This window comes from Tamandua tetradactyla, chromosome 6 (assembly GCF_023851605.1).
Source record: "Tamandua tetradactyla isolate mTamTet1 chromosome 6, mTamTet1.pri, whole genome shotgun sequence".
Taxonomy (NCBI): domain Eukaryota; kingdom Metazoa; phylum Chordata; class Mammalia; order Pilosa; family Myrmecophagidae; genus Tamandua; species Tamandua tetradactyla.
The window spans coordinates 143,738,767-143,764,086 of NC_135332.1; the positions used below are offsets into that span (position 1 = coordinate 143,738,767).

General features: G+C 34.2%; 1 protein-coding gene across 9 annotated transcripts in view; it reads left to right on the forward strand.

Annotated features, from left to right (window-relative positions):
* VPS13B (vacuolar protein sorting 13 homolog B) overlaps nucleotides 1–25,320 on the forward strand; it is a 1,000,970-nt gene that overhangs the window by 674,115 nt on the left and 301,535 nt on the right. The window contains exon 34 of one of the 9 annotated variants that reach the window (XM_077167326.1): nucleotides 10,370–24,065. The exons of the other annotated variants lie outside the window; for them this stretch is intronic. Within the exon in view, the coding sequence (XP_077023441.1) occupies nucleotides 10,370–10,525 (156 nt within the window). The 3' untranslated portion in view covers nucleotides 10,526–24,065. Of the gene's footprint in view, nucleotides 1–10,369; nucleotides 24,066–25,320 lie in introns of those variants that run through there. 9 annotated transcript variants of the gene reach the window in all.

A 25,320-nucleotide genomic window follows, 5' to 3' on the forward strand; every position in this document is an offset into this window, starting at 1 on the left:
TTGTGTTGGCTTCTCTATGTTGTGGGGAGCACCAAAAGAGAGACCACACAAATTCAAAGAAATCTGCAAGCCAATTTGGAGTCTTTATTAGCTGGCCGGCAACTGCCTCAGAAACCCCCAAGAAGAAAGATTCAGAGAGCAGCCCCGAGAGGTTCTCAAGGGGGGCTTATAAAGGCAAAAACCACGAGCTTATCCACAGAAGCAGGAAAGGAGCATTATCTTTTTAGAGCCACATCTTGGTTTGCAGCTGTAAGCAAGCAAGCTTATCTACAGAAGCAGGAAAATGCATTAGCTCTTGCACAATACATCCCATTCTTTTAGTTTCTTAACAATAAATATTGTTCAATTTTTAACTCTTGGAAACTTTCTGCCCTGGATCTTGTGACTCCGGATACCTTCTTCTTGCTAGGGCCTGATTTATTGCTCCTGACCCCCCACATCTATAGCTATCCAAAGAATAAAGAACCACATAAAGCAATGGATTCAACTGTCTATGAAGCATGACAAAGTTACAGTTTAAAAAAATATTACACAATCAAGCTGGTCAGGAGCATGTAAAGCCCCCTTTACTCGGGCTAAGTTTTTGTCTTCATGTAACCCTTGTCTCTCAAAGCTACTATATCCCCTCATTCCTCCCTCTAAGCCTCCCTATCTATTCTACAATAGTTTTTGTATTTCTTCTTATTTGTACTGTTATGTGTCTACTCTCTGACCCTAAATTCTGCCTCTTCAATAATTGTTCCTGTTTCACCTTTTTTTCCCTCTAATTTCCAAGGCTGTCATTTAACACCATGTTCCTTATGAGCTATAGAAATGCTGGTATATAGGGAGAAAAAGCCCTAGGAAAATAGGGTATAATTAATTCATTGTTATCCTTTTTGAGTAAAAATATGATAAATGAGCTGGCTTTTCAGATTAACTGAGGGTTCATGGTTTGCTTAATTTTCCTGACAGAATTTGTTCTATTTATCAGGCAAACTTCTGTACTTTCAGTACTGTTACATAAAATAATCAACTTTTAAGAAATAATAACATCAGAACCATGAGAATGTATATAATTCTCATCTAAGATTGCATGCATTTTAAAATTACTTATTTCTAGAATTGTCGCTCTTCTTCACAGGGTTTCTGCAGAGAAAACTAAAGATCCTTTCATACAGTCTAGAGGTAAATAAAATAAACACCAAGACCTAGACCAGTAATCTTCCTTCTAAGCTTTTTAAGATTCCTGGACTCAGCAAATATGCTCTAGGTAACCTGCCACCTCTCTTTTTAAAAATTACATATAGTAGAGTGCCTTGAAAGTCACAAAAATACTTAGGGAGGTGGAAATAGTCTATATTTTGATTGTAGTGGTAGCTACACAGCTACATTTAGCACTATACATTTAGCAAGGGTGAGTTTTATTATTTATAAATTAAACCTCGATGCATTGGTTAAAAAAATATACATCCACTCAGTAGTACAGCTTTAGAGGACACAGAAGTGCACTGGTAGTAGTAATTTCCATTAATTTCAGAGTGTCCATTACTGAGCAGTTACTAAAGCTGCCAGAATGCAATATACCAGAAATGGGGATTTTTTTAGCTTACAGATTTACAGTTCTAAGGCTATGAAAATGTCCAAATTAATGCATCAACAGGACAATACGTTCTCTGAAGAAAGGCTGTCATCATCTGGGACGCCTCTGTCACATAGGAAGACATATCACTGGCCAGCATCTGCTGGTTCTTTTCTTCCCAGTTTCCTTGCTTTCACCTTCCAGCTTTAGTGTTTTCCTCTCTGAGCTTCTGTGTGTTCTCTCTTAGCTTCTCTGGAGCTTTTCTCTTAAGCTTCTCTTAATTTCATCTTTCTTAAAGGACTTCAGTAAAAGGATTCAGACCCACTTTGAATGGGCTAGGTTAGATCTCAAATGTAGTAACCTAACCCAAAGGTCCCACCTACAACAGGTCTATATCCAGGTCTATATCCAGGAATGGATTAAAAGAGCATGGTGTTGTCCTCATGCTTTTCTCGCCTCTGCCTTTGTGAGAGTGCCCGCATGTCCTCACGTTTTCTCAATAAATTTTCTACCTGCTTACTCTTAAAAAAAAAAAAAAGGAACATGGCCTTTCTGGGCCATACATAACTATGTTGGCTACATAACAGCTCCAAACCACCACAGCTGAGGTAGCTACCACAAGGTATAATGCCTGCTAATACTTACTGTGAACTTATTAATGCATGAGATAAGGGCCAAAATACTTTAGTTTAATTTCCTTAATCTGCACAATAACCCTCTGAGTTTGGAGCAAAATTTCAGATTTTACAGATGTGGAGCTGGGTCTCAAGAAATTGTATAACTTGCCCAGAGTTAATATATAATAAGTAGCAAAACCAGGATATCGCTCCCCCCCACACACACTGAAAATGTATGTGTTAAAAGAACTGTTCTTCTAACAGTGTTAGGTCACTGGCATGGATGTGGGTCTTTACAGGTAGAGTTAAACAAATACAAGATTATAGAAAACCTTATTTGTCCTTTTATAGAATTTGCCTTTATTTGTATCACAGTGGTAAACCACTGACAGATCTAAAAGAAGAGCATGAATGATCAGATTTGCATTTGGATTAGAAATGGTGAATTAGAAAGACAAAGAGAAATTCTTGCAACAATCCTGTTAAGAGAAAATGAGAGTGTGAATTTAAGTGTTTAGAGAATGGGACTGAAAAACTATTAATACTATAACTGCATGTGCCTAAGAGGAGATATCTTAGCACTTGTGTTAAGGGAAAGATAGCTCTCTAAGTCTTTTCCTCCTGGCTATTCTAAATTGTCTGCTGATAGCCATTAGATGTTCCTGAATTGAAAGACCACAGACTAGCATTTCCCTGCACTTTGCGCCTCTTCTCAGTATTTCTATTAGGCCCCCAGATAAAAATGTTGGACTGAACTGTTGTCCATTTAAAGGCTCGGGAGAGATTTATTATTTATTGGTTATATTTTTAAAATATGGAAAAGACAAGCATGTTTAAATGTTAGTGGGAAGATCCTGTTGAAAGAGAGTTTGAAATACATTGGAATGAGAAGGGAGAAAAAAATGATTGTGTAACATTTAACATTTCTAAAATAGAGAGTAGTATCCAAAAAACAAACTAAAAAAAAAACAGAGGGATTGGCCTTGGGGTGAAGGACACCTCTTCTAAGGTAACAGAAGGGAGGAAAGAGGACGGTCACAGATCTAAGTAGATTTGGTAATAAGGAGTTGAGGAGGTGTCCTTTGACAATTCTTTACTCTGTGAAATAGAATTAAGGCCCCTATTAAGGAAAGGTAAGTTGGGCTCAAAGGTTTGAGAAAGGGGGAGAGGAATCTGCTTATTCTACTTAAATGTTAATTTTTTTAATCTTGGAATTATACATCAGTATTTACAAAGATGCATACAAATAATAAAATTTTTAAAATTTCTAAGAATTAGGAGCAGAGGAATAAAAACACAACATAAATTCATGTCATAAAACTAAACCTCAAGATGCAAATGTTCCAAGAAATGATCATGATGATGAATATGCAACTATGTGATGATATTGTGAATTACTGATTATATATGTAGAATGGAATGATAGAAAGTTAAGAATGTTTGCATTTGGTGTTTTTTGGTATTTAAAAATAAAAAATAAAACTAAACTTCAGATTTTGCTCTAAGCTTCCTGGAAGCCAAAGGAAAAAGGAAGTTCAGATACAAATGAATTGCTTCATTTTCAAAATGTATAGATTGTTAAAAATACATTTATTTTAGAATAATTTAGACTTACACAAAAGTTGTGAAGAGAGTATAGTGAGTTCCCCTAAAGCTTGTACCCAATTTCCTCTATTAATATCTTACCTTAATATAGTACATTTGTCACAGCTTACAAGTCAATATTGATATACTGTTATTAGCTAAAGTCTATACCTTATTCCAATTTCCTCAGTTTTTATCAAGGACATTTTACTACTGTTTTTTTTTTTTCTGTTCTAGTATCCCATCTAGGGTGCTACATTACATTTAGTCATTATGTCTCCCTAGGCAACTCTGGGCTGTGAGTTTCTCAGAATTTCCTTGATTTTAATGACTAACAGTTTCAAGGAATACAGTGAGGTATTTTGTAGACTGTCCTTTAAATTGATTTCTGATGTTAAGAGAGGAATATCTACTAAATTTTTTGGAATGGTTTTGTACTGGGATACTGGTATGTTCTTCCCCATTTGTGATATATATTATAAATAGAATATTTTCTTAAAATATGTGTCCTTGATTTGACTCAGTAAATTTTAAAAATCAATTGATAATTCAGGTTGCAACCATAGTTACACCCTTACATGACAAGCATTTCTAAATCTTAGAACTTTAGTATCTTCATCTGCAAAATGAGAGATTTGGACTATGCTATTTGACCATCCCCTACCCTATTGATGATTAAAAGCTTTCCATTGGCATTTTTGATGACCTGGAAAGGAAAGACCAAGACTGACCTCCAGTATCTATACTGTACTCCAAGAAAGTAAATCTCTGTTAACTTCAAATAAATTAGAGCAACTAGGTGGTTAATAAACAGTAATCCAGTGTGGTGGTTTGGAAGCCCTTATGTACCCCCAGAAAAGTCCATGCTCTTTTAATCCATTCCTGTGGGTACAGACCCATTGTAGGTGGGACGTTTTGATTAGGTTATTTCAATTGAGATGTGACCTACCTCATTCAAGGTGGGTCTTAATCCTTCTTACTGGAGTCCTTTTTAAAGGGATAAAACACAAACAAAAGCTAAGAGAGATGAAATAGAGAGGAACACCCAGGGAAGTTTAGAGAAAAAGCTCAGATAAAGAAGGCAGAAGTTGAAGCAATGGAACTCAGGATTGAAGATCAGCAAACCCTGCCATTTGCATTGTCAGGGGATCCCAGGCTTGCTGGTAATAGTCTTCAAAGAAGGTATCATCCTCTTGATGCCTTAATTTGTCATTTTCACAGCCTTGTAATTGTAAACTTTTAAAATAAATCCCCATTGTTAAAAGCCAGCCCATTTCTGATATATTGCATGTCGTCAACCTTTGCAAACCAAGCAAGGCAGTTAATGAGAAATGTCTTCTCCCCAATTACATGATTAGAAAAGTTTCTTGCTAGAGGTAACCCAAAAAATTCTCCTCTCTCTACTGTTGTGACATTTGAGCCATTCACAAGTAAAAGCTACTTTTGGGTGAAAACTGATATTTGTACTATATTTTTTATTGCTACCATAACGAATTACCACAGACTAGTGACTTAAAGTGATACAAATTTATTATCATCTGTTCTTTAGGTCAGAAGTCTGGCAAAAGGTCTTATTGGTCTAAAATCAAAGTGATAGCAAGGCCACATTTGTTTCTAGAGGCTCTAGGGAAGAGTCCTTCCTTGTGTTTTCCAGCTTCCGGAGGCCTTTGCATTACTTGGCCCTTGGTACCCTTCCTCCATCTTCAATGCCAATGATGGCTCATCAAACCTTTCTCACATTACATCTCTCTTGACATTTCTTCCATCTCCTCTAACCATTGCCAGGAATGGTTCTCAGCTTTTAAGGATTTGTAATTAGATTGGGTTTACCCAGATATTCCAGGATTGTTTCCTCATTTCAAGGTTCATAATCTTAATGACTTCTGCCAAGTCCCTTTTGCCATGTAAGGTAGCCTATTCACAGGTTCTGGGGATTTGGATATAGACATATTTAGGGGGCCATTATTCTACCTAGCACAACCACATGGGAGTATTGTATACCTATTCTTTACATTTGATGACAATGGCGAAAGATATAGTCTTTATGACTTGAAAACCAGCAATGAGCTACCCAACTCAGACAAATCTGGGCATCTTGTTCAGAGTCAGACACAACAAAAAGTCTTAAGCATGCCTGTTGGGAAAAGAGATTATATAGAGAAAGTGTTACAGTTTGCTTAGGGTGTATCCAGTTTCAATTTGAAAGTTGGTATTATGCTATTGTAGCCATTTATCCCTGACTTAAAATAATGTGTGGAAGCCTCCCACATAAAAACAGTCATCTGAAAGAAATTTTCGTCAAGGAAGTCTTTCAGAGATGAGCAGGCTATTTAGTAAGTGGTTTATTGATTTTGATATAATTATGAATTTCAGGTTCTTCTACCCTCAGTGCTTATGGCTGATAGTATTGGTGGATCCCATTGATAGCTAGCCACATACAGCAACTTCCAGATGACATAATTTGCTAGATAATCTCTTGGAATTTTTTTTAACTTGATATATAGTTTGCTAAAGCTGCCAGAAAGCAATATTCCAGAAATGGAATTTTATAAAAGGAATTAATACATTACAGGTTTATAGTTCTAAGGCCATAAATATGTCTAAATTAAGGTATCCAAGAAAAGATACCTTGACTCAAGAAAGGCTGATCTGGGAAGGCATGTGGCTGGCATCTGCTGGTCTTTGTTCCCCGGTTTGTTGCTTCCAGCTTATGATGCCAGTGGTTTCCTCTCTAAGCATCTGTGGGCCTTCACTTAGCTCCTGTGGGACACAACTCTGAGTTCTGTCTTGCTTAGCATCTCATGGAAAAGCCCATGACTTTGGCATCTGCCTGTGTCTAGTCATCTGCTCTCTCTGTTGGCACTACACACGTCTCCAAGCATCCATGTCTCTTTCAGCTCCAAATCAGCTGTTCTCCAAGCTTCTGCATCTGAGGTTTCACCAAAATGTTTCCCCTTTTAAAGGACTGTAGTAAACTAATCAAGACCCACCCTGAATGGGTGGAGTCACCTCTAATCAAAAGGACACAAAAGGGCATGTCATATCTCCATGGGAATAATCCAGTCAAACTTTAATCTGGCCCCATAGGATTGGATCAGGATTAGAACATGACTTTTCTGGTGTACTTAATAGTTTCAAACCAGCCCACTTGACTAATTACTGAATTACTTTCTCTCAAGTATAAAGGTTTAATATGATTGGTAATTTAATATTGAGAGAAATTTTATCATGTAAATTAGGAAAAAAGGAGCTGTTTTTTTTATCTCCTATATAGTTTGTAGTCCTTTTTTGTTTAGCAGCCTTTTCCCTCTATGTATTTTTTTTTAATAAACTCTGTTTTAATACATCCTGTTTGGACATGGACTTGAAGAAGTACATGTTTTCTCTGTATAGGTTTGTGGAGCTAAAAAGGAGAAAGAATACCAGTGTGTCTCTTAATAAAAATGTGAGGAAAAGTCTATAATATCCCCTTGTCTTCCAAGAGAATAGTAAACAAAATTGTAAAATCTTCCTAATACACCCCACATTATAGATATTTTCAGAACTCGTTTAGGAAAAGTGTTTCATTTTCTCATGGTCCAGCTAGCTAATCTGAATAAATGGAGTAAAGGTTTAATGACTAGTAGTAGTTTATTATTCACTATGCATATTTTAACCAAAACCTTTTTTATTTTAATCCACCAAACTCCAAATGAGAAACATAGGGATTTCATACACCGTTGAATCTAGGCCATCACCCAGATCACACCAACAATCTCCCTTACTCTAGTCACCCTGTGATTCTTTTGAGTTATGGTTAAAAGATGGAAGCTCAAAAATCAGTCAAAGAAGGTTCATTTCCTCGCGCCTGCCCATGTTAAAAAAGAGAGAGAAAGAAAAAAAAAATCTTTCAGAGAACATAGATTTGATAGCAAACCAGATAACAATTTTTTGCTGTGTATTATCCAACACAAAAGAGCTCTAGTATAATGACTCTCGAACCTTTTGATTTCAGAACCCCTTTACAATCTTAAAAATTATTGAGTATTACAAAGAACTTTTGTTTGGGTGGGTTATATCCATCAATATTTATTATATTAAAGCAGAACATTTAAAATATTTATTAATTCATTTAAAAATAATACAGTCCCTTTATTTGTAAAAATGAATAACATACTTTTATAAAAAATAATTATACTTTCCAAAACAAAATTAGCAGCATTTTTACAAATCTCTTTTAATGTCTGGTTTAATAAAAGGTTGCTAGATTTTCGTATCTGCTTCTGCATTCAATCTGTTGCAATATATTGTTTTGGTTGAAGTATAGGAAGGAAAAACAGTTTCACAAATTTGTTAAAAAGGGATTATTTTAATATTTGCAGATATTTCTGAGTATTCCTCTTTGATACTAAAACTTGACTTGTGGTAGTCTTTTTTTTTTTTTTAGTTAATTGCCATTATGTTTTTGAATAGCTTTGTTGCGATATAATTCACATTATACAGTTCAGCCATTAAAAATATACAATTCTGTGACTTTTAACTATTACCATAATCAATGTTAGTATATTTCCATTGCCACAAAAAGGAACCCTACCCCCTGTAGACATCAACCCCCAGTTGTCCCATCCCCACCCAGGTCTAGGCAACCACTAATCTACTTCTGTTTTTATAGACTTGCCTATTCCATTCCAAACATTTCATATAAATGGAATCATACCATATGTAGTCCTTTGTAACTGACTTCTTTCACTTAATATAATGTTTTCAAGGCTCATCCACTTTGTAGTGTATATCAATACTCCATTTCTTTTTATTGCCAAATAATATTCTCTAGTATAGATACATACCACATTTTTGTTTATCCATTCTCCAGATGGTGAATATTTGCATTGTTTCCACTCTTTTGACTCATAAGTAATGCTGCTATGGACATTTCTGTGTAAGTTTTTGTGAGGTCATCTGTTTTCATTTCTCTTGGGTATATACCTAAGAGTAGAATTTCTGGATCATATGGCACCTCCACTTTTTGACTCTGGTAGTTTCTTAAAGGTTGGTTACAATATGAAATCTGAAACCACACAATGGACTTTTCTTATTCTCTTAGTTCCAATTCATTGCTTTGCCTTGACTTTGAATATATTTTTTATCTGTGCATAATTTTGTAACATCATGCATTGGTCATTTGGAAAATATTTGTTTACTTGGATTTGTATATCTTCAAAAAGTGACACATTTAATTATATTATAGCAAAACTTATATCTAAGTATTGGGAAGCTATTATGTTTCATGGTGGCAAATTCACATTTTTCAAAATTCTAATTTTGTTGAAAGAATGAATTTTATAACTGGCAGAAAACTCTGTCAGTTATTTTCTTTGAAGTAATAGGCTCACTTTGTTCATTTTTGAGAAAATATTTGTAAAATACTAATTCTGAATAACCATAGTTTATCAGTCACTCTTTAAATGAAAATGGTTTTCCATAAAGAAATCAGCTAGTACAACTTGCAATTCACTTGCACAGCTGTTTTTCCTCAAGACAACTATTATTCTTTGATATTCAGTGAAAGTAATTTGTGTATGCTTCCTATTTTGTCACACTGAATATTAAGAAGACATCTACCAGGGGTCAGGAGTTAGTAAAATGAATATTTTTTATTGTTTCATCAAGAACATTCTTACATGAAATTGGAATTCTTTTTTTTTTACTACAAGTATATGGTGGGGAAGAATACAGCGAGATTACCTCATTTTGTTAACACTGCCTAGATTCATGCTAAGATGCTCACCATTGCTTTTTTACCGTTAATGCTAGTGGCAATGTATGAAAAAGAGAAATGATGTCTTAGTATAGTTATGAAATTAGTTTTAATCTTGCAGAGTTCTGGATTCTTGTAATTTTATTATAAGAAAGTGTTCAAAATTATATTTATTTATTTGTCTAAGTTTAAACAATTAATTTGCTGTACATTTTACGCTGGAAACAGCCTTCTGATTCTTGATTACCACTTTCTTAACTGTTTTTGGGATGAGGGGGAAGTAGGTACATGCCTGGGAAACAAACACTGCCTTAACTTTTATGGGTACTTTTCCAGATAATCTACATGAAATATCATGATGCCTTATAAAAAGTCCAAAGTGCAGTTTTAATTTGTCTGTCACATCAAATAATCTTCAAACAATCTCCTTTTTTGGCTTTAAATAAGATTATAGAAAATCTCAGGTTGAGGAAATTATGTGAATTATGCTGACATTCTAACATTAACAAGCTAAATTCCCCTAAGGAGTGTTCTGTGGGAAATGAATTCATTTAAACAGCCTAAAGAAATATGTTAAGGATGAGATGTGCTTTTAGTTTTAAAACCTCTTATTGCTGCACATGTACGTAATATCTGCATTAAGTTGAATGAAGTAAATATAAAAATATGCAAAAATATGCATATATAAAATATAAGCATCAGAATTACTTATATATAGATATTTTATTAGCTGTTGAAATCTGGTTCTTTTTTTTGTCCGTACTTTATTTGTAATGTCGTTGTTTAGGCAAAAATGATACTGTTGGGAAAACTTTGAAAGTACCTATTTACAGACTAGTTTCTTTTTTTGTTTTTTTTTTACTTGGGCAGGCACTGGGAATCGAACCCAAGTCTACGGCATGGCAGGGGAGAACTCTGCCTGCTGAGCCACATGGCCCACCCCGAAAGTACATATTTCTATATTTTAAAATTCTCAAGAATCAATCACGTGTTGCCAAAGGCGATGATGACAATGACAATAGATAATATTCGTTGACTGCTTAGTATGTGCCAGATACTATGCTGTGTTATTTACATGCATTATCTCATTTAATTCTCAAATAGCTATGTAAGAAAGATCATAACTAAAAATAAAACAAAAGTTTTGGGTCTGGTAATCACTGACATGTATTTGTCATAGGAATAATTTCACCACCCTAAAACAACATTTTTAACCATTATAGAATCATTATATTCTATTTATTTATATATGGGCTTTTTTCACTCTAAGCCATCTTTTGTTTGAAAGCAGGAATTATTTTGTGGTGGATATTTCCTTTAAAATTTTCTGTATCAGTTTCTTAGCACAATCTGACTTTAGCACTGCTAAAATGGACTGGAATGTCTCTTATTCTTTCTATAAACTTTAAAACCTTTTTTTTCAGAAATAATATTCTCAGAGAAAGGGTTTGAATTAATTTTTCCATTAAAAATATAGATGGTTAATGTGTGATATCTAAGAATTTTACGACTCTGTATCTGAAGACTCAAAATGAGAAAGATGATGATGATAATAATGATATTAGTCATTTATTGTGTACTAGCTAAGTAGTATTAGTATTAGATGAATTTTATCTCAGTCTTCTCTAAAACTCCACAGAATATAGGTACAGTTCTCACTCCCATTTTACAAAAAGGAAAACCGAGGCACAGAGAGATAAAAATTATTTTCTCAAGATCACATAATTAGTAAGTGATGAAACCACAATTCCAGCCTAGATTATATTTTTTAATTCCCTAATGCCTTTGCCATTAGGCTGCCAATCTGGATTCCTGATTCTCGTTTTACCACTTAATAATTGTGACTTTGAGCAAGTTTCTTCATTTCCTCATTTATAAAATGAGAATAACAGTAGCAGTTCTTAACTTTTTGAGTATGGTAGATATGATTATAAGAATAAATGAGAATGTGAAGTTGCTCTGCACAGTTATTGATACTCAGAAATGTTCAGTAAATAGTAATGACTACAACTGTGATAATATGAAATAAAGTCTTCTTGAGCGTCCGTTTTCTGGCCACGTGCTCCTTAGTACTAAGCAGCAATACTAAATATCCTTCTCATTGACTTTCTCTCTTCTATCTTATTTTAAATTAGTCCAGTATACCCAGCAGTCAGAATAATTATTCTACAGTTTATTTAGGGTTGTATCACTCCTTTCTTCAAAATCCTTCAATGCTTTCCTTTTACCTACTGAATTTATTAAGCCTGATAACTGAAGGCTCTAACTTACCTTTTCTTCTTTATCTTTCCAACACAGAACGTAGTGGTTCTCATTTGAGTGGGAATGGGATTGTTTGGAATTTTTTTAGATCATCACATTTCCTGAGGGTCCACTATCAGTATTTGGGCGTGGGCTAGTCAAATTGTTTTACCTCCTGGTTATTGGACATCCTCCCTGTTTTCCTTCTGTCACTCCTTCCACCCCCCACCCCCACCCCACTGTTCATTTTTATATTTCCTAAATGTGTGGCCATTGCCATCTTATCTAGCCTTCAAGGTCAAGCTTAAATGTCTCTTTCCATATTCCCTGATTCCTCCAATTTCTACCTGGACTCCTATGCTTTTTTTTACCTCTTACATCTTTACTTTTTATATCTACATAATTATTCTTAGTGATAAGATCATTTACTACCCTGAACCCGTTTTTGAAGGTAGAATTGAAATCTATTGTGTTTCTGAGTGTTCCAAAATGTGCAGCACTGTGTCATATACCTTATAAATATTCCTTATTATTTAAAATAGAGACCCTATTTTAAATTCTTCAAGCATAAAAAGTATTCTCCTATATCTGTATTGCCAGTGCCTAGAATAGTGCCAGGCCTATAAGTGATAAATTCATGCTTTCTATATCAATATATTCCCTCATGTTTTTTAAGGGCAAAAAAGCAATATTTATTAATTTTTTTAACATATTTACATTCTTATTTGCGGTTCTATCCATCTACATTCACCCATCCCCTGCTTCATTAAAAAAAAAAGACTAAAAGAGCTGGGTCTTTACTCTATACAATGATCAGTAAATAGTATTTTTTCTTGCATGTACTAGGTGTTTAATATATTTTACTGCATGAAATTATTAGTAGCCTGGAGCTTAACGAAAGGAGAAAATGTTTTCATGCCTTCCTATTGTTCGGAGATAAAGTATCATAGATATCAAAGCACATCAGGACCTGAATAATAGATTAGGTAGATATAAAGCTAAGTAGATAGTTTAGTTTGACCTGTGGGCATGTTATCAAAACAATAATTCTCTAAAGAAGCCATTTTTTAGCCTAGAAAAAAGGACCCAAGAAAATATTGGATTTGTCATTATGCATATAGGAGCCTATTAGTCCTTAATTTCCACTCCTCCTCCATTAAATAAACAAGAAGAAAGTAAATGACAAGTTCAGGGAAGTATATAGATTTATACTTAGAGAGATTACTTATAGCCTGTATAGGCTAATGTCATTTCACAGGGAAAAAAATCCATGAAAAATCTTTTATCTTATTTTAAATTATTATTCTTTTAAAAGTGTTTCAGTATGAGAAGGTAGTTTCATGGGTTAGGATGATTTTAATCTAAGTGTTGTATGGGGATTTGGACTTGATCCAGATCATTTAAAAACAGTTCTACATTACTTGATTATTTAAAAAAGAACTTTAGGCTTTCATTATTTGGATTAAAAGGAAATTTATTTGTCTCATATGAAAGTGATCATCTAGGAAAAAAAGTGAGTGCTTTTGCCAAGTTTCATATTAAAAATTTTGCTTAACAAAATGGTATCAGGACGTTTTTCTGGTCTCTCGAAGTTTGTCTTTGTTTCAAAACAATAATTAGTTCTTCATACTATTAGTCGTCTTTTGAATGAGGTAATAAAGCATAGTGCAAAAAAGAATAGAATTATAGTGAGAAAATCTGGGTTCAAATTCTGATACCTCCACCCCCCAAAATTGTAGTAGTTATCACTTGTTGAAATTTTCTACCATAGATTAATTTACAGGTTTTTTTTTCAAACTTAATTCCTTTAATAAGGAAAACTGATACTTAAATATGTGTTTTCAATTTATAATTGATAATAATTTTCTAAGTTTCTCTTGGGTTTTTCCTCAAATCTAAACTAAATTGGAACTTGAGCACCATGATATTATGGAAATAAGTCTGAGCTTTAGGAATTAGAGAAATTGCTATATACTTTGCCAGTAATGATAGAATCTGGTCAAGTCACTTTACCTTTCTGAGCCTTAATTTCCTCCAGTATAAAATGGGAGGGTTTAGAGCAGGGGAAGTTGTGATAAGTGAATTTTAAAGTTCCTTTCAGTTCTAGAATTCAGTAATCATATTTGAAATATTATGATTCTAATAATTTGTTCTAAAGGGCCAACTTCTTTTCCATTTTGTTACTGACCTTATTTTGGTTTTATTTTGTTTTTTGGTGCTGATATGTATCTATATAATTGTGTAATATACATACACATGTGTAAATATATTCATGTAAATTGATATTTTAAAAACTTAGTTGATGATAATAATTACCAGGAAGCTCTTTAAAAATGGCTTAAGATCCCTGGAGATACTGATTCATTAAGTCTGGAGAGAGCCCAGGAATCAGTAGTTTTATAAGCATACCAAGTGATTGTTATCATCAACCAAGTTTAATATTGCTGTCTTCTTTTACTATACTTTATGTAAAAGCTAGTTTGAACTTTTCTACTTTTTTTGTGGGGGAAGAGGAGTCTTTATCCTGGGATGCTGAGTTCTAGACTGTGGACATTTACTTCATTCAACAACTATTTATTCATCTGCAGTGCCAAATAATAAAGAAATGCACTAGCTAATGGGAGAGCTAGGGAGATTTTCAGGACGACGATTATCATAAGTATGAAACAAAGGACTGAGGAAATGATTAGTTCTGCCTGTAGGCTTGGAACAGAGGAGATAGCATTTGCAGAGGGCTTTAAAAAGTAAATAAGCATTTTCCCAGCAGAGAATGTGGGGAAGATATTACAAATAAGGGAAACAAGATGAACAAGAAAGTGTAAGAATGCTAGATACAGCTTGGTAACTGTGAGCATCAGAATAGTATGGGAGGTGACATGGTAGAATGCACAGGAGAAGGCTGGCAGGAAGGTGAGTGTCAGGAGTGGGAAGGGCCATTAATATGCTGAAAAGATTAGACTTAGTTCTGAGGATAATGTGGTGGAAGGGTAGAAAGACACACAAGAATGTATGTTTTCTAAAGTTCCTTCTCCCCATATGTAAGGTTGCATTTGAGGAGTGAGTTCAAGCAGGGAGACCCAGCTAGAGGGCGACTATAGTATTGCTAGGAAGCAGTGCTAGTTATTTTGAAGGACCACTTACCAGCAAGTCCCTTTATCCTATTTTGCCTGAACTTTCTCATCTATAAACTGGGAAATAATTCTTCTATCACCTCCTGGAGTTGGCAGGATGAAATGAGATAGTACATTTAAAGTACTTGAAACAGTACTCATAATAAGCACTTGGTAAATGGTAGCTGCTGCTGTTACTGTTGTTGCTGCTGTTAATTCAAATTGGTAAGGGCCATGAATAGCCTGAAGGCAGTAAGAAAGAGGTTGTAAAAGTAAGATGGAAGAGATTTTCAAGGATCTGGTGATATTTCAGATTTATGAGGGTTGGGGGTGGGGGACATGAATTACAAAAGATTGCCAGGGCTTTTCACGAAAAATGGTGCTGAAAGGGAAGAAGGAAGCTCCTGTCCCTTCCAACACTAACGCCAAAGCAAAGGCTTTGAAAGCCAACAAGGCAGTGTTTAAAGACTCCACAGCCACAAAATAAAAACACATCCACAGAAAACATGTAAGCTTGTGAGCCCAGTGCTGTATATAATCACAACTGCATCATCTATCGTTGTCTGTTTTAAAGAAGATCTCATTAGCCTAATTTAATTATGGAAACTACTCTGAGAGGTACTGCTATTCTTAAGCTCTTAGAATCTTAGACCTAGAAGAACACTTAGAGATTATATAATTGAATGGTCTGTTTGCAGATGAAGAAATAGACACTCAAAGAGATTACAAATTATAACAGCTACTGTGTGAAAGACATAGGACCACAAAGTCCTCTAAATCCAAGAAGCACTCTTTTCTAACCCATAAACCTAACATTAGAGAAAACCTCCTGTATGTAAATAATAAAAAAGGCACTATGATAAAAAGTTAATAATATTCTTTATAGAATTCATATAACTATAAACATCCACCAATACCTTTTTAGATAAATGGCCAAATATATGCAAAAATAAGAAGAAATGAAAATAAATAATAAACACCGAAAAGCTATTCAAACTACTAGAAATCACTACATTTAAATTAACAGAAAATGATACATCTTTTTTGCTCAAAATCTAGCAATTTTTAAAAAAATTAATGTTGGTGAATATGTGATGATATATGTACTCTCGTATCTTACTGGTGTGCCTGGCAATTAGGTCAAACTTTTTAGATAGTATTTTGACAGTATGTATCAAGAGCAGTAAAAAATGTCCATAGTTCTGCCTACTAATTTTGCTTTCAAGTAACTATCCTAAGCAATAATTAAAATATAGATTAAGTATTTATAGTTTCCTTTTAAAATATATCATTTTTTGTTGTGACAACATATACCTAAAATATAAAAATTGCCATTTTAACCATTTGTAAGAGACCAATTCAATGACATTATTTATGTTTACAATGCTATGCTGCTGTGACCACCTTCCAATACAGCAAAAGCTTTTACTTTACCCAGAATAAAACTGATCTACCCATTAAGCATTAACTTCCCATTCTCACTCCAGCCCCTGGTAATCTCTAATCTCCTTTCTGTCTCTACAAAATTTATTCTATGTATTTCATACAAATGGAGTTATACAATATTTGTACTTTTGTGTCTGCATTATTTCACTTAGTATAATGTTTACACGCCTCATCCATGTTATAACATGTATCAAACTTTCATTCTTCTTTTTGGCTGAATAATATTCTATATAAGTATATACCATATTTTGCCTATCCATTCATTTGTGGATGGACTGCTGTTTCCACCTTTTGACTGTTGTGAACAATGCTGCCATCAACATTAGTGTATAAAGGTGTCTTTGAATCCCTGCTTTCAGTTATTTGGGGTATATATCTAAGAGTGGAATTGCTAGATCATATGGTAATTCTATATTTAACTTTTTGAGGAACCACCAAACTATTTTCCACAAGGACTGTACTGTTTTACATTCCTACCAGCAATTCATAAGAGTTTCAATTTTTCCATATTCCTGCCAACACTTTTCTATTTTTTAAAAAAATACTTGCCATTCTAGTAGGTGTGAAGTGGTACATTGCTGTGTTTTTATTTGCATTACCCTAATGGTGAATGATGTTCCACATCCTTTCATGTATTTATTGTCCATTTGCATATTTTTGGAGAAATGTCTAAGTCTTTTGTCCATTTTTTTAATTGGGTGGTTTGTTTTTTGTTGTGTTGTAGGAGTTTGTTATATATTCTGAATATTATCAGATATGTAATTTGCAGCTATTCTATTCTGTAGGCTGTTTTTTCAACTTAATGATAATGCCTTTTCTTGCATAAACGTTTTTAATTTTGATAAGATCCAATTTATCTATTTTTCCTTTTGTTGCTTATGATTTTTGATGTCATATCTAAGAATCTGTTGTGCTGGTTTGAAAGGATGTATGTCCCCTAGAAAAGCCATGTTTTGGTCTAAATCCCATTTCATAAAGGCAGAATAATCCCTCTTCAATACTGTATGTTTGAAACTGTAATCAGATCATTCCCTGGAGATGTGATTTAATCAAGAGTGATTGTTAAACTGGATTAGGTGATGACATATCTCCACCCATTTGGGTGGGTCTTGATAATACCTATGAAAGAGGAAACATTTTGGAGAATAAGAGAGATTCTGAGAGAGCAGAGAATGCTGCAGCACCACGAAGCAGAGAGTTCACAAGCCAGTGACCTTTGGAGATGAAGAAAGAAAATGCCTCCCGGGGAGCTTCATGAAGCCGGAGGCTGGGAGAGAAAGCTGGCAGATGACACTGTGTTTGCCATGTGCCCTTCCAGCTGAGAGAGAAGCCCTGACTGTGTTTGCTGTGTGCCTTCTCACTTAAGAGAGAAACCCTGAACTTCATCGGCCTTCTTGAACCAAGGTATCATTCCCTGGATAGATGCCTTAGATTACACAGTTCTACAGATTTACTTTAACTGAGACATTTTCTCGGCCTTAGAAATGTAAACTAGCAACTTATTAAATCCCCCTTTTTAAAAGCCATTCTGTTTCTGGTATATTGCATTCCGGCAGCTAGCAAACTAGAACGTCCGTTATCTAATGCAAGGTCCAGAAGATTTTTCCCTGTTGTTGTTGTTTCTTTTTAATAGGAGTTTTCTGGTTTTAATTCTTACATTTAGGTTGTTGATCAATTTTGAGTTAATTTTTGTATATGGTGGAGGTAGGGAAAAGTATATTACTTTTAATATGTGTGTACCAAACACTGAAATGTCTTATGGACAATAGATTAATTAAATAAATAGTGTATATGTACACAGATAGATGTATTATATGGGCATACACATATAATTTAAATTTATTCAACAAATATTTAATGAAAAGAAAGATTATACTCTAAAGCAGCCCATGAAAATAAAGTTTTCAGTGTGAGTTTTAAAGAATAATTCATTCTTCTGAATTGAAAGTAAATAAATTTCAGTGGCGAAAATTCACAGCAGTAAAAGGAAGTAATATATTTATAATTTTACTACCCATGGAAAACTATTGGAACATTTTCATATATATTCTTCCAGGCTCTCCTTCTCTCTCTTTTGATGTATCTATCTATCCATTTATTCATCCATCTACCCCTCCTTTCCCCATCCTGCAAGTAAAAAGGAAGCCTGTATCATTTAATTGTACTAGCTATTGAATTAATTTACTGAAGGCTAAAAAAAATTTTAATAAAGGAAAATTGAAAAATTAGTAGAAACTGAAAATAGTGTATTAGTTCTTAAAGAATTTTGTATTCCTAAAAAGCAGAGATGCCTCATTTCATCTCATGTTTGATAGAACAAATGATAAACAGTAAATAAAAGGAAGAAAGCAACATATTTTATATAGGTAGAGTAAAACTATAAATAATCTTGTGAGTTAATACCAGTTATTACATGGTAAATTTCCATTACATTTCCTAAGGAGTCTCAGACCAATAAAAATGAAGAAAGGAATAAGTTCTTCTATGGCAACTTTAACCACTGAAGTATTGAGACCTGAAACTTGTGAAATTTCTGTAACTTCGTATCTTGGGTAACCCTTTTGCATCCTGAAAACTGTATTAGTTTTAAAATAAAAATCTCCCCTTTTAGTTGTATTTCAGATACTCTATAAATAATACTTTCTCTTCACTAAGAGATATATTTGGTTATACTTATTTTTACCTGGAACCTCTTGATTCAAATTCTGTCTTAGTACTTTTACCTCTTAAGTTTAAAACAAACAAACAAACAGAAAGTGGACTTTTGTTTCTCTCCATGGTGAAGTAAATGGGACCAGGTTTACTTTGATTCCTTAAACAACTGAAGTCCCAGACAAAATAAATGCAAAACAGTTTTGGGCATTGAACAAGAGGCATTTCAGGACAATGATACCTCAAGAAAGGGAATCAAATGAGATGAGTCTTCACAATGGCCCTTCCTTACTGCATAGAGAGGGCTTCCAGCCTATAACACAGGGAGAGGGTACCTAAACATGCCTGGCAGTTTCCCTGAGTTGATGAAACAGAGTTGAAAACTCAGAAAAGTGAAGGCAGCCAAAATTGACAGGCAGAATGTTAGAATAGGAGAAGCTGTCCATACAGGATGGAAATGAAGAAAGAGATTGAGAGAGAAAAAAAATAATGATAAAGCCAATGGGAAGTCTTTAGCTGAATACTGATCAGAGCATGAGTATGAGTAAACTACCTGAGGTGAAGGAAGAATCACTAGAAAGGATCAGGCAGAACAATCCTCAGAGGCCACATAGGACTGAAAATAGTTCTTTTTTTCCACCAGCCACAAATGAAAACCTCAAAATACATGGGTTATCAGGTAAAATACTCCAAAGGATATTGCCTCAGTAGTGCAGAAAAATTGGCCTTTAGCTAAATACTGCAGTAGTCTCATCCAACATAGCTTAAAAGTAAAAACTGAAAAGACAAGATTGTTCTAAGTACCATAACTGCATCCCAGAATAACTAAAGGAATATATAAAGAAATACAGATATTTAGAGAGGTATGGAAGTATCTTGTTCCAAAAAAATTGAAATCCACAATAAAAAAATATGAAGCATGTAAAGGAGCAGGAAACATGACCCTTAATGAGTCAGTAAAATAGACCCAGAAATGACAAAGATGATAGTATTAGTAGATAAGGACAGTTATGTAATTATTATAACTGTATGTCTTCTTTAGGAAGGTAGAGAAAAGCAAGAAACATGCTGAGGAAATGCATGAAAAGACTGTTTTAACTGAAATTGTAAAGAAGAAAAATATAATGTCAAGTTAAAAAAGCTGAATGAGATTTACATTCAGGCAAATTTACTGTTGAGGCAGTATAGAAAGAAATGCTAGTGTTCTTGAAGACATAGCAATAGTAACTATTCAGAATAAAACACAGAGAAACAAAATACTGAAAAAATCATGAGCAAAGCATCAAGGAGTTGTGACAAAACTTCACACAGCTTAATATTTGTGTAATTGTGGTAGCCAAAGGAGGAGAAACAGACAAAAGTTTGTTCAAAGACAAAAATCTTTTGAAGAAATAATGACTATACATTTTCCAAATTTGATGAAAATGAAACCCATGAATTCACAAATCTCAAGCAAAAGAAACATGACAAAAACTGCACCATGGTCAAGCTGCTTAAAACTGATGACAAAGAGAAAATTTTATAAGCATCTAGAGTAAAAAAAAAACAGGGAGAAGAATGACAGCAGACTTTTGATCAGTAGTGCAGCCAGAAGACAATGGAACAGCATCTTTGTTTTTGTTCTGTTTTTTCAAACAGCATTTTTAAAGTATTGAAAAACAAAAATATCAGCCTAGAAGTATATGCCCAGATTAAATATCTTTTAAAAACTAAAGTGAAATAAAGATTTTTTTCAGACATAAAGAAGTAGACAGAATTCATCACCAGCAGACCTACACTAAAGAAATGTTAGACAACGTTTAGGCAGAAGGAAAACACCAGACAGAAATCTGGATTAAAAGAATAAAGAGCACTGAGAATGGTAACTATGTGGGTAACTATAAAAAAGAAGTTTTCCCCTCACTTTTTAATTCTCTTTAAAAGATAATCGACTAAAGCTAAAATAATGGCATGTATTGGGAGTTTTATAACATATGCAAATAAAATGTATGCCATTAGTACAAAAACTGAGAGTAGAAATGGAAGAATAGTTGTAAAGTTTTTAAACTATATTCAAAGATGTATAATACTACTTTAAAGTAGACTAAACAGTTACATTAAAAGTTGTTTAACACAGGGTGGGCAACGGTGGCTCAGCAGGTAAGAGTGCTTGCTGGCCATGCCCGAGGACCCGGGTTCAATTCCCGGTGCCTGCCCATGTAAAAAAAAAAGTTGTTTAACACAGATAACACAACATACACACAGACAGCAAATGGAAAGTCCTAAGATTTGACATCCTGAATGGGCAAGTAAATTTGGAATTTAAGACTCACCTCTTTCATATCTCTAAAATAATTCTTCACATATTTGATCTTTTCTAAGCTTAAAAATGAAAGTTCTTGGTATGAAACATCTATAAGTAGTGTTTTTAAATAGTAAAACCTAAATTATTTTTTTAACACATAACTTACTTGGGATAAAATTCGGTATAACTCCTATAAGGAACAAGATAACAATATGACCCTGTACTTAGACATCCATCACATTGAAGAATTTATAAACAAATTTTCTACCTTCATTTCTATTAGGCTTTGCTGTTTTAAGACATCAGTGAATAAATAGAGCCAGCCCCAACTGAGAGAAAATTGTTAAGCAGAAGAAATCTGTTGTCCATTTTCTCTCCACTCCCCCTTTTGTTAGTTATCAATATCATACCCAGCCCTGGCAGCTGACCTGTGATATCTCAGCTGTGGCATTCTGTCATTTTCTGATACTCTATCCCCTGAAAATTTACCTATCTTGGTAAACTGGATTTTTGTTTCCAATATGATAACAATAACATAGTTTCATGAGGAAATGCACTTTGTTCCATAAACACCATATACCAACCAGTGAAAAAGATGAAGGGATAAAGGATAAATGATTACTTCTTCCTCTGTGTGATGTTTTACCTATTTTCTTAGTGTGTTTCTTGTATAATAGTGTCTCCATAAGCAACTTCAAGGGACAGCCATTGCTGCTGCTGTTAACCCCAGCCCTAAGAATTAACTTCCACAGAATGCTCCTGTTTACTGCAGCCTACTCAACTCAATGGACAACTCATACAGCTTTATAAATATAATCCTTTAACTTTCTTCTCTGTTACCTATTTATTTTTTCATTAAAATATTCTTTTCACTGCTTAATCCTGTCAGCTATGATGCTTATGGTTATAAATAACAGAAAACCCCAAGAGTAGGACATTTATTGGCTTTCATAACTTGAAGTCCAGAGGAAGTAGGGTAGGCTTACATTATCTCAATTTAATACAGCTCCTTTTCTCTCGACTCCTGTCTTGCTCTCTTCAATTTGTTGGCATTGTCTTTAGACTGTTTTTCTAATGGCCACACTGTGGCTGTAAGTTCCTGGCTGCATATTTGCACATGATGGCATCCAGACTTGTTTCCCAAAGCTATTCCCAAAGCTTTTTCCTGGAAGGTGTGAGAAAATCTCTTCCCGTGAATTAAACCAGAGGTTACGTGCTCATTCCTGAACTAATCCCTATGATTAAGGTGTTGCTAAATCTGATCAATTTAAGCCTGAGTTTCTGAACTAGTCATGGTAAAGGCATATTATCCTTAGACCTGCACCCACCCCTAAATATGGAGCTGGGCTTAGCTTTCTTTGCGACATATAGGCTTGGAGGTGGGTGTTATAAACAATTAGATATCTTAGACTGGAGAAAGCAGAGTGGATGATGGTCTGAACCAATAACATGACTTCAATTGTTTTGTTTTTTCCTCTTCTGCATTTTAGGATCAGTATGGGATATTAAAAGAGAGTGTGCAGCTTTGATGTAATATTGATTTTCAGAGACTGTCTCTGATACTTGGCCAGATTCGTTAATCCCACTAAGCCTCAGTTTCCCAGTAGGAATTTTTTAAGGATTAAAAATAATGTAAGTAAGGAACTTGACACATTGTAAGCACTCAATAAATGTTGTTTGTTATTAACAATTTTGTTGATGTTTTAAAAATTGTACACAATAGGTGAAATAAAAGTTCCTTTTTCTCCTGCAAACGCCCAAGCCATCCCTAGATCTAAAACATTAAAATGAATTGACAAGAAAATATTCATTATAAAATTTAGGTGGTAGACGTATAGATACTCACTATAAAGTTCTCTTACTTTTTGTGTGTTTGAAAATTTTCATGATGATGCATAAAAGAAACTGAGTTTACAAGAATGATAGCATTGCAATAAAAATACTGAGGTTGACTTAAAAGAATTAGAAGCCAAAATTCCTGATCTCAAGATAGCAATAAGTTTAGAACAAATGAAAATTCAGTTTAATTGTTGGAATGATGCTGTCTTAAGCTTTCCATTTCTTTATGAGGAAACACATGGTCTAAAATTCTGGGTTTCTGACTTGAAATTGTGTGGCATTGACCACTTTTTGTGAGCAGACTATGACAAAAGATAAAGTATATATGAGTTCCTAACCATAAAGCTCTGGAGATTGCCACCCAGAAATGAAGAACACGGGAAAGTTGTACACAAAAGAGAAATCAGGAGAGTGACCTTTATTGAGTATGTGCCAGAGGCTCTCCAGTAACAAGGATGGATAAAATATCTTTCCAACCTTGAGAAAGCTCACACCTTAGATTGTAAGACACCCCACCAACAAATAATTATGGTGAAAAGAAGTGCCATAATTAAGTCATGTGTCTGAGAGCGGAGTAGAGAAAGATATAGTAGAAGATCCTCATAGGTCTTCCAGAGTTCTTCTTTAGTTAGAATTAGGGGAAAGTTGTTAAAATTTGGTATTATTTCCTAGAGTTTTGTTTGCTTGTTTAAGGAAAGTTATCTGTTCTGCTCCTATCTCACTAAGATTTGACAGGAGACCTAGACTGTACCTCCAAAAACTGGGTCCTGTGTTCTTTCGTCATCAGAAGCCCCAGCATCTCTGCATATAGGACATGGTTGAGAAATGTCACCTGCATACCATTCCTTCCTCCATATGTAAGAATGAAGGGCCATGATAGGCAGGCCAAAGTTCTTAAAAATAAATTGATAGGAATTGAGCCACAATGATGTCAGATGGAACCAGAGCAACATCTTTACTGTTCTATAAGCATCACAAGAAAAAAATCTCATTCTGGAGACTTTATATCCTGGAATAACCTTCCCTAACTTCTTCACCTGGCTTATTTTTATTTATCCTTCAATGCTCAGTTCCAGTAACACCTTCTTTGGACGTTGCTTTTAGGTTTTCATAGGCTTAACATACTGTACTGTAGTTTTTTGCTTAAGTGACTGGGCTGACTCTTCAAGGAAGGAAATTGATTTTTCACTTTTAACCTAAATGTCTAATGAAGTGCCTCCTGCATAGGCATATTCTAAAAAAATGTATTTTGGAATGATTGAATATAAATGAATTTCCTCTTGCTTTAAATATATTTGGTCCTATTGGGTCTTTATTTTTTTTTGAAAAATTTCCAAATTTGATGACATTTATTAACCCTTATATCTGATAATCCCAATGAACTACAAGCAAGATAAAACCAAAGAAAACCACTCACAGGCACATCATAGTGAAATTGCTGAAAACCAAGGATCAAAGAGTCTTAATAGCAGTCAGCGTAAAGAGACCCAACATAATGCTGACTTCTCAACCAGCCAGAAGACAATGGAATAACATCTTTAAACATTGAAAGAAATAAAACATGTTAAGTTAGAATTATAAATCCAGCAATAAGATCCTTAAAAAATGAAGCCGCTCTGTTCTAGTTTGCTAGCTGCGGGAATGCAACACACCAGAGACAGATTGGCTTTTAATAAAAGGGAATTTATTTTGTCACAAAAGGTGAGAAAATTTGTCACTAATAGACATGTACTACAAGAAATGTTGAAGGAATTTCTTCAGGCTGAATGAAGGCATACCAGATGGAAACTTAGATCAACATGAAAAAAAATGAAGAGTACTATAAGTGGGAAAATGTGCGTAAATATAAATTGCTGTTTTCCTTGTTTATTATTGAGTGAAACAAACTAATAATTACAGAGCTGAATTCTTGGTACATTACAATAGTTTGGGAGTCAGGACATCTGGGATCTGTCCACAACTATAATCTTAGATAAATGACTTATTCTGTTATCTTGTTTTGATTATGGACCAAGTAGGATTGTAATATTTGATAGTCCTCTGTCACTGGTAAACATTAAATAAATGTTTTCTTTTATCACTGCCAAATAAATAAATAAATAAATAAATAAATAAATTGATAGTAGGCAGGGCCAAGACCTCAACATTAATCCCCATTCCTTCTCTTTTCTGTCTCCCACCATGTGATATCATTCTCATTTCCCATTGGTTACCTCTTAAGAGTCTTCTCTATTCTGATCCCAGTACTT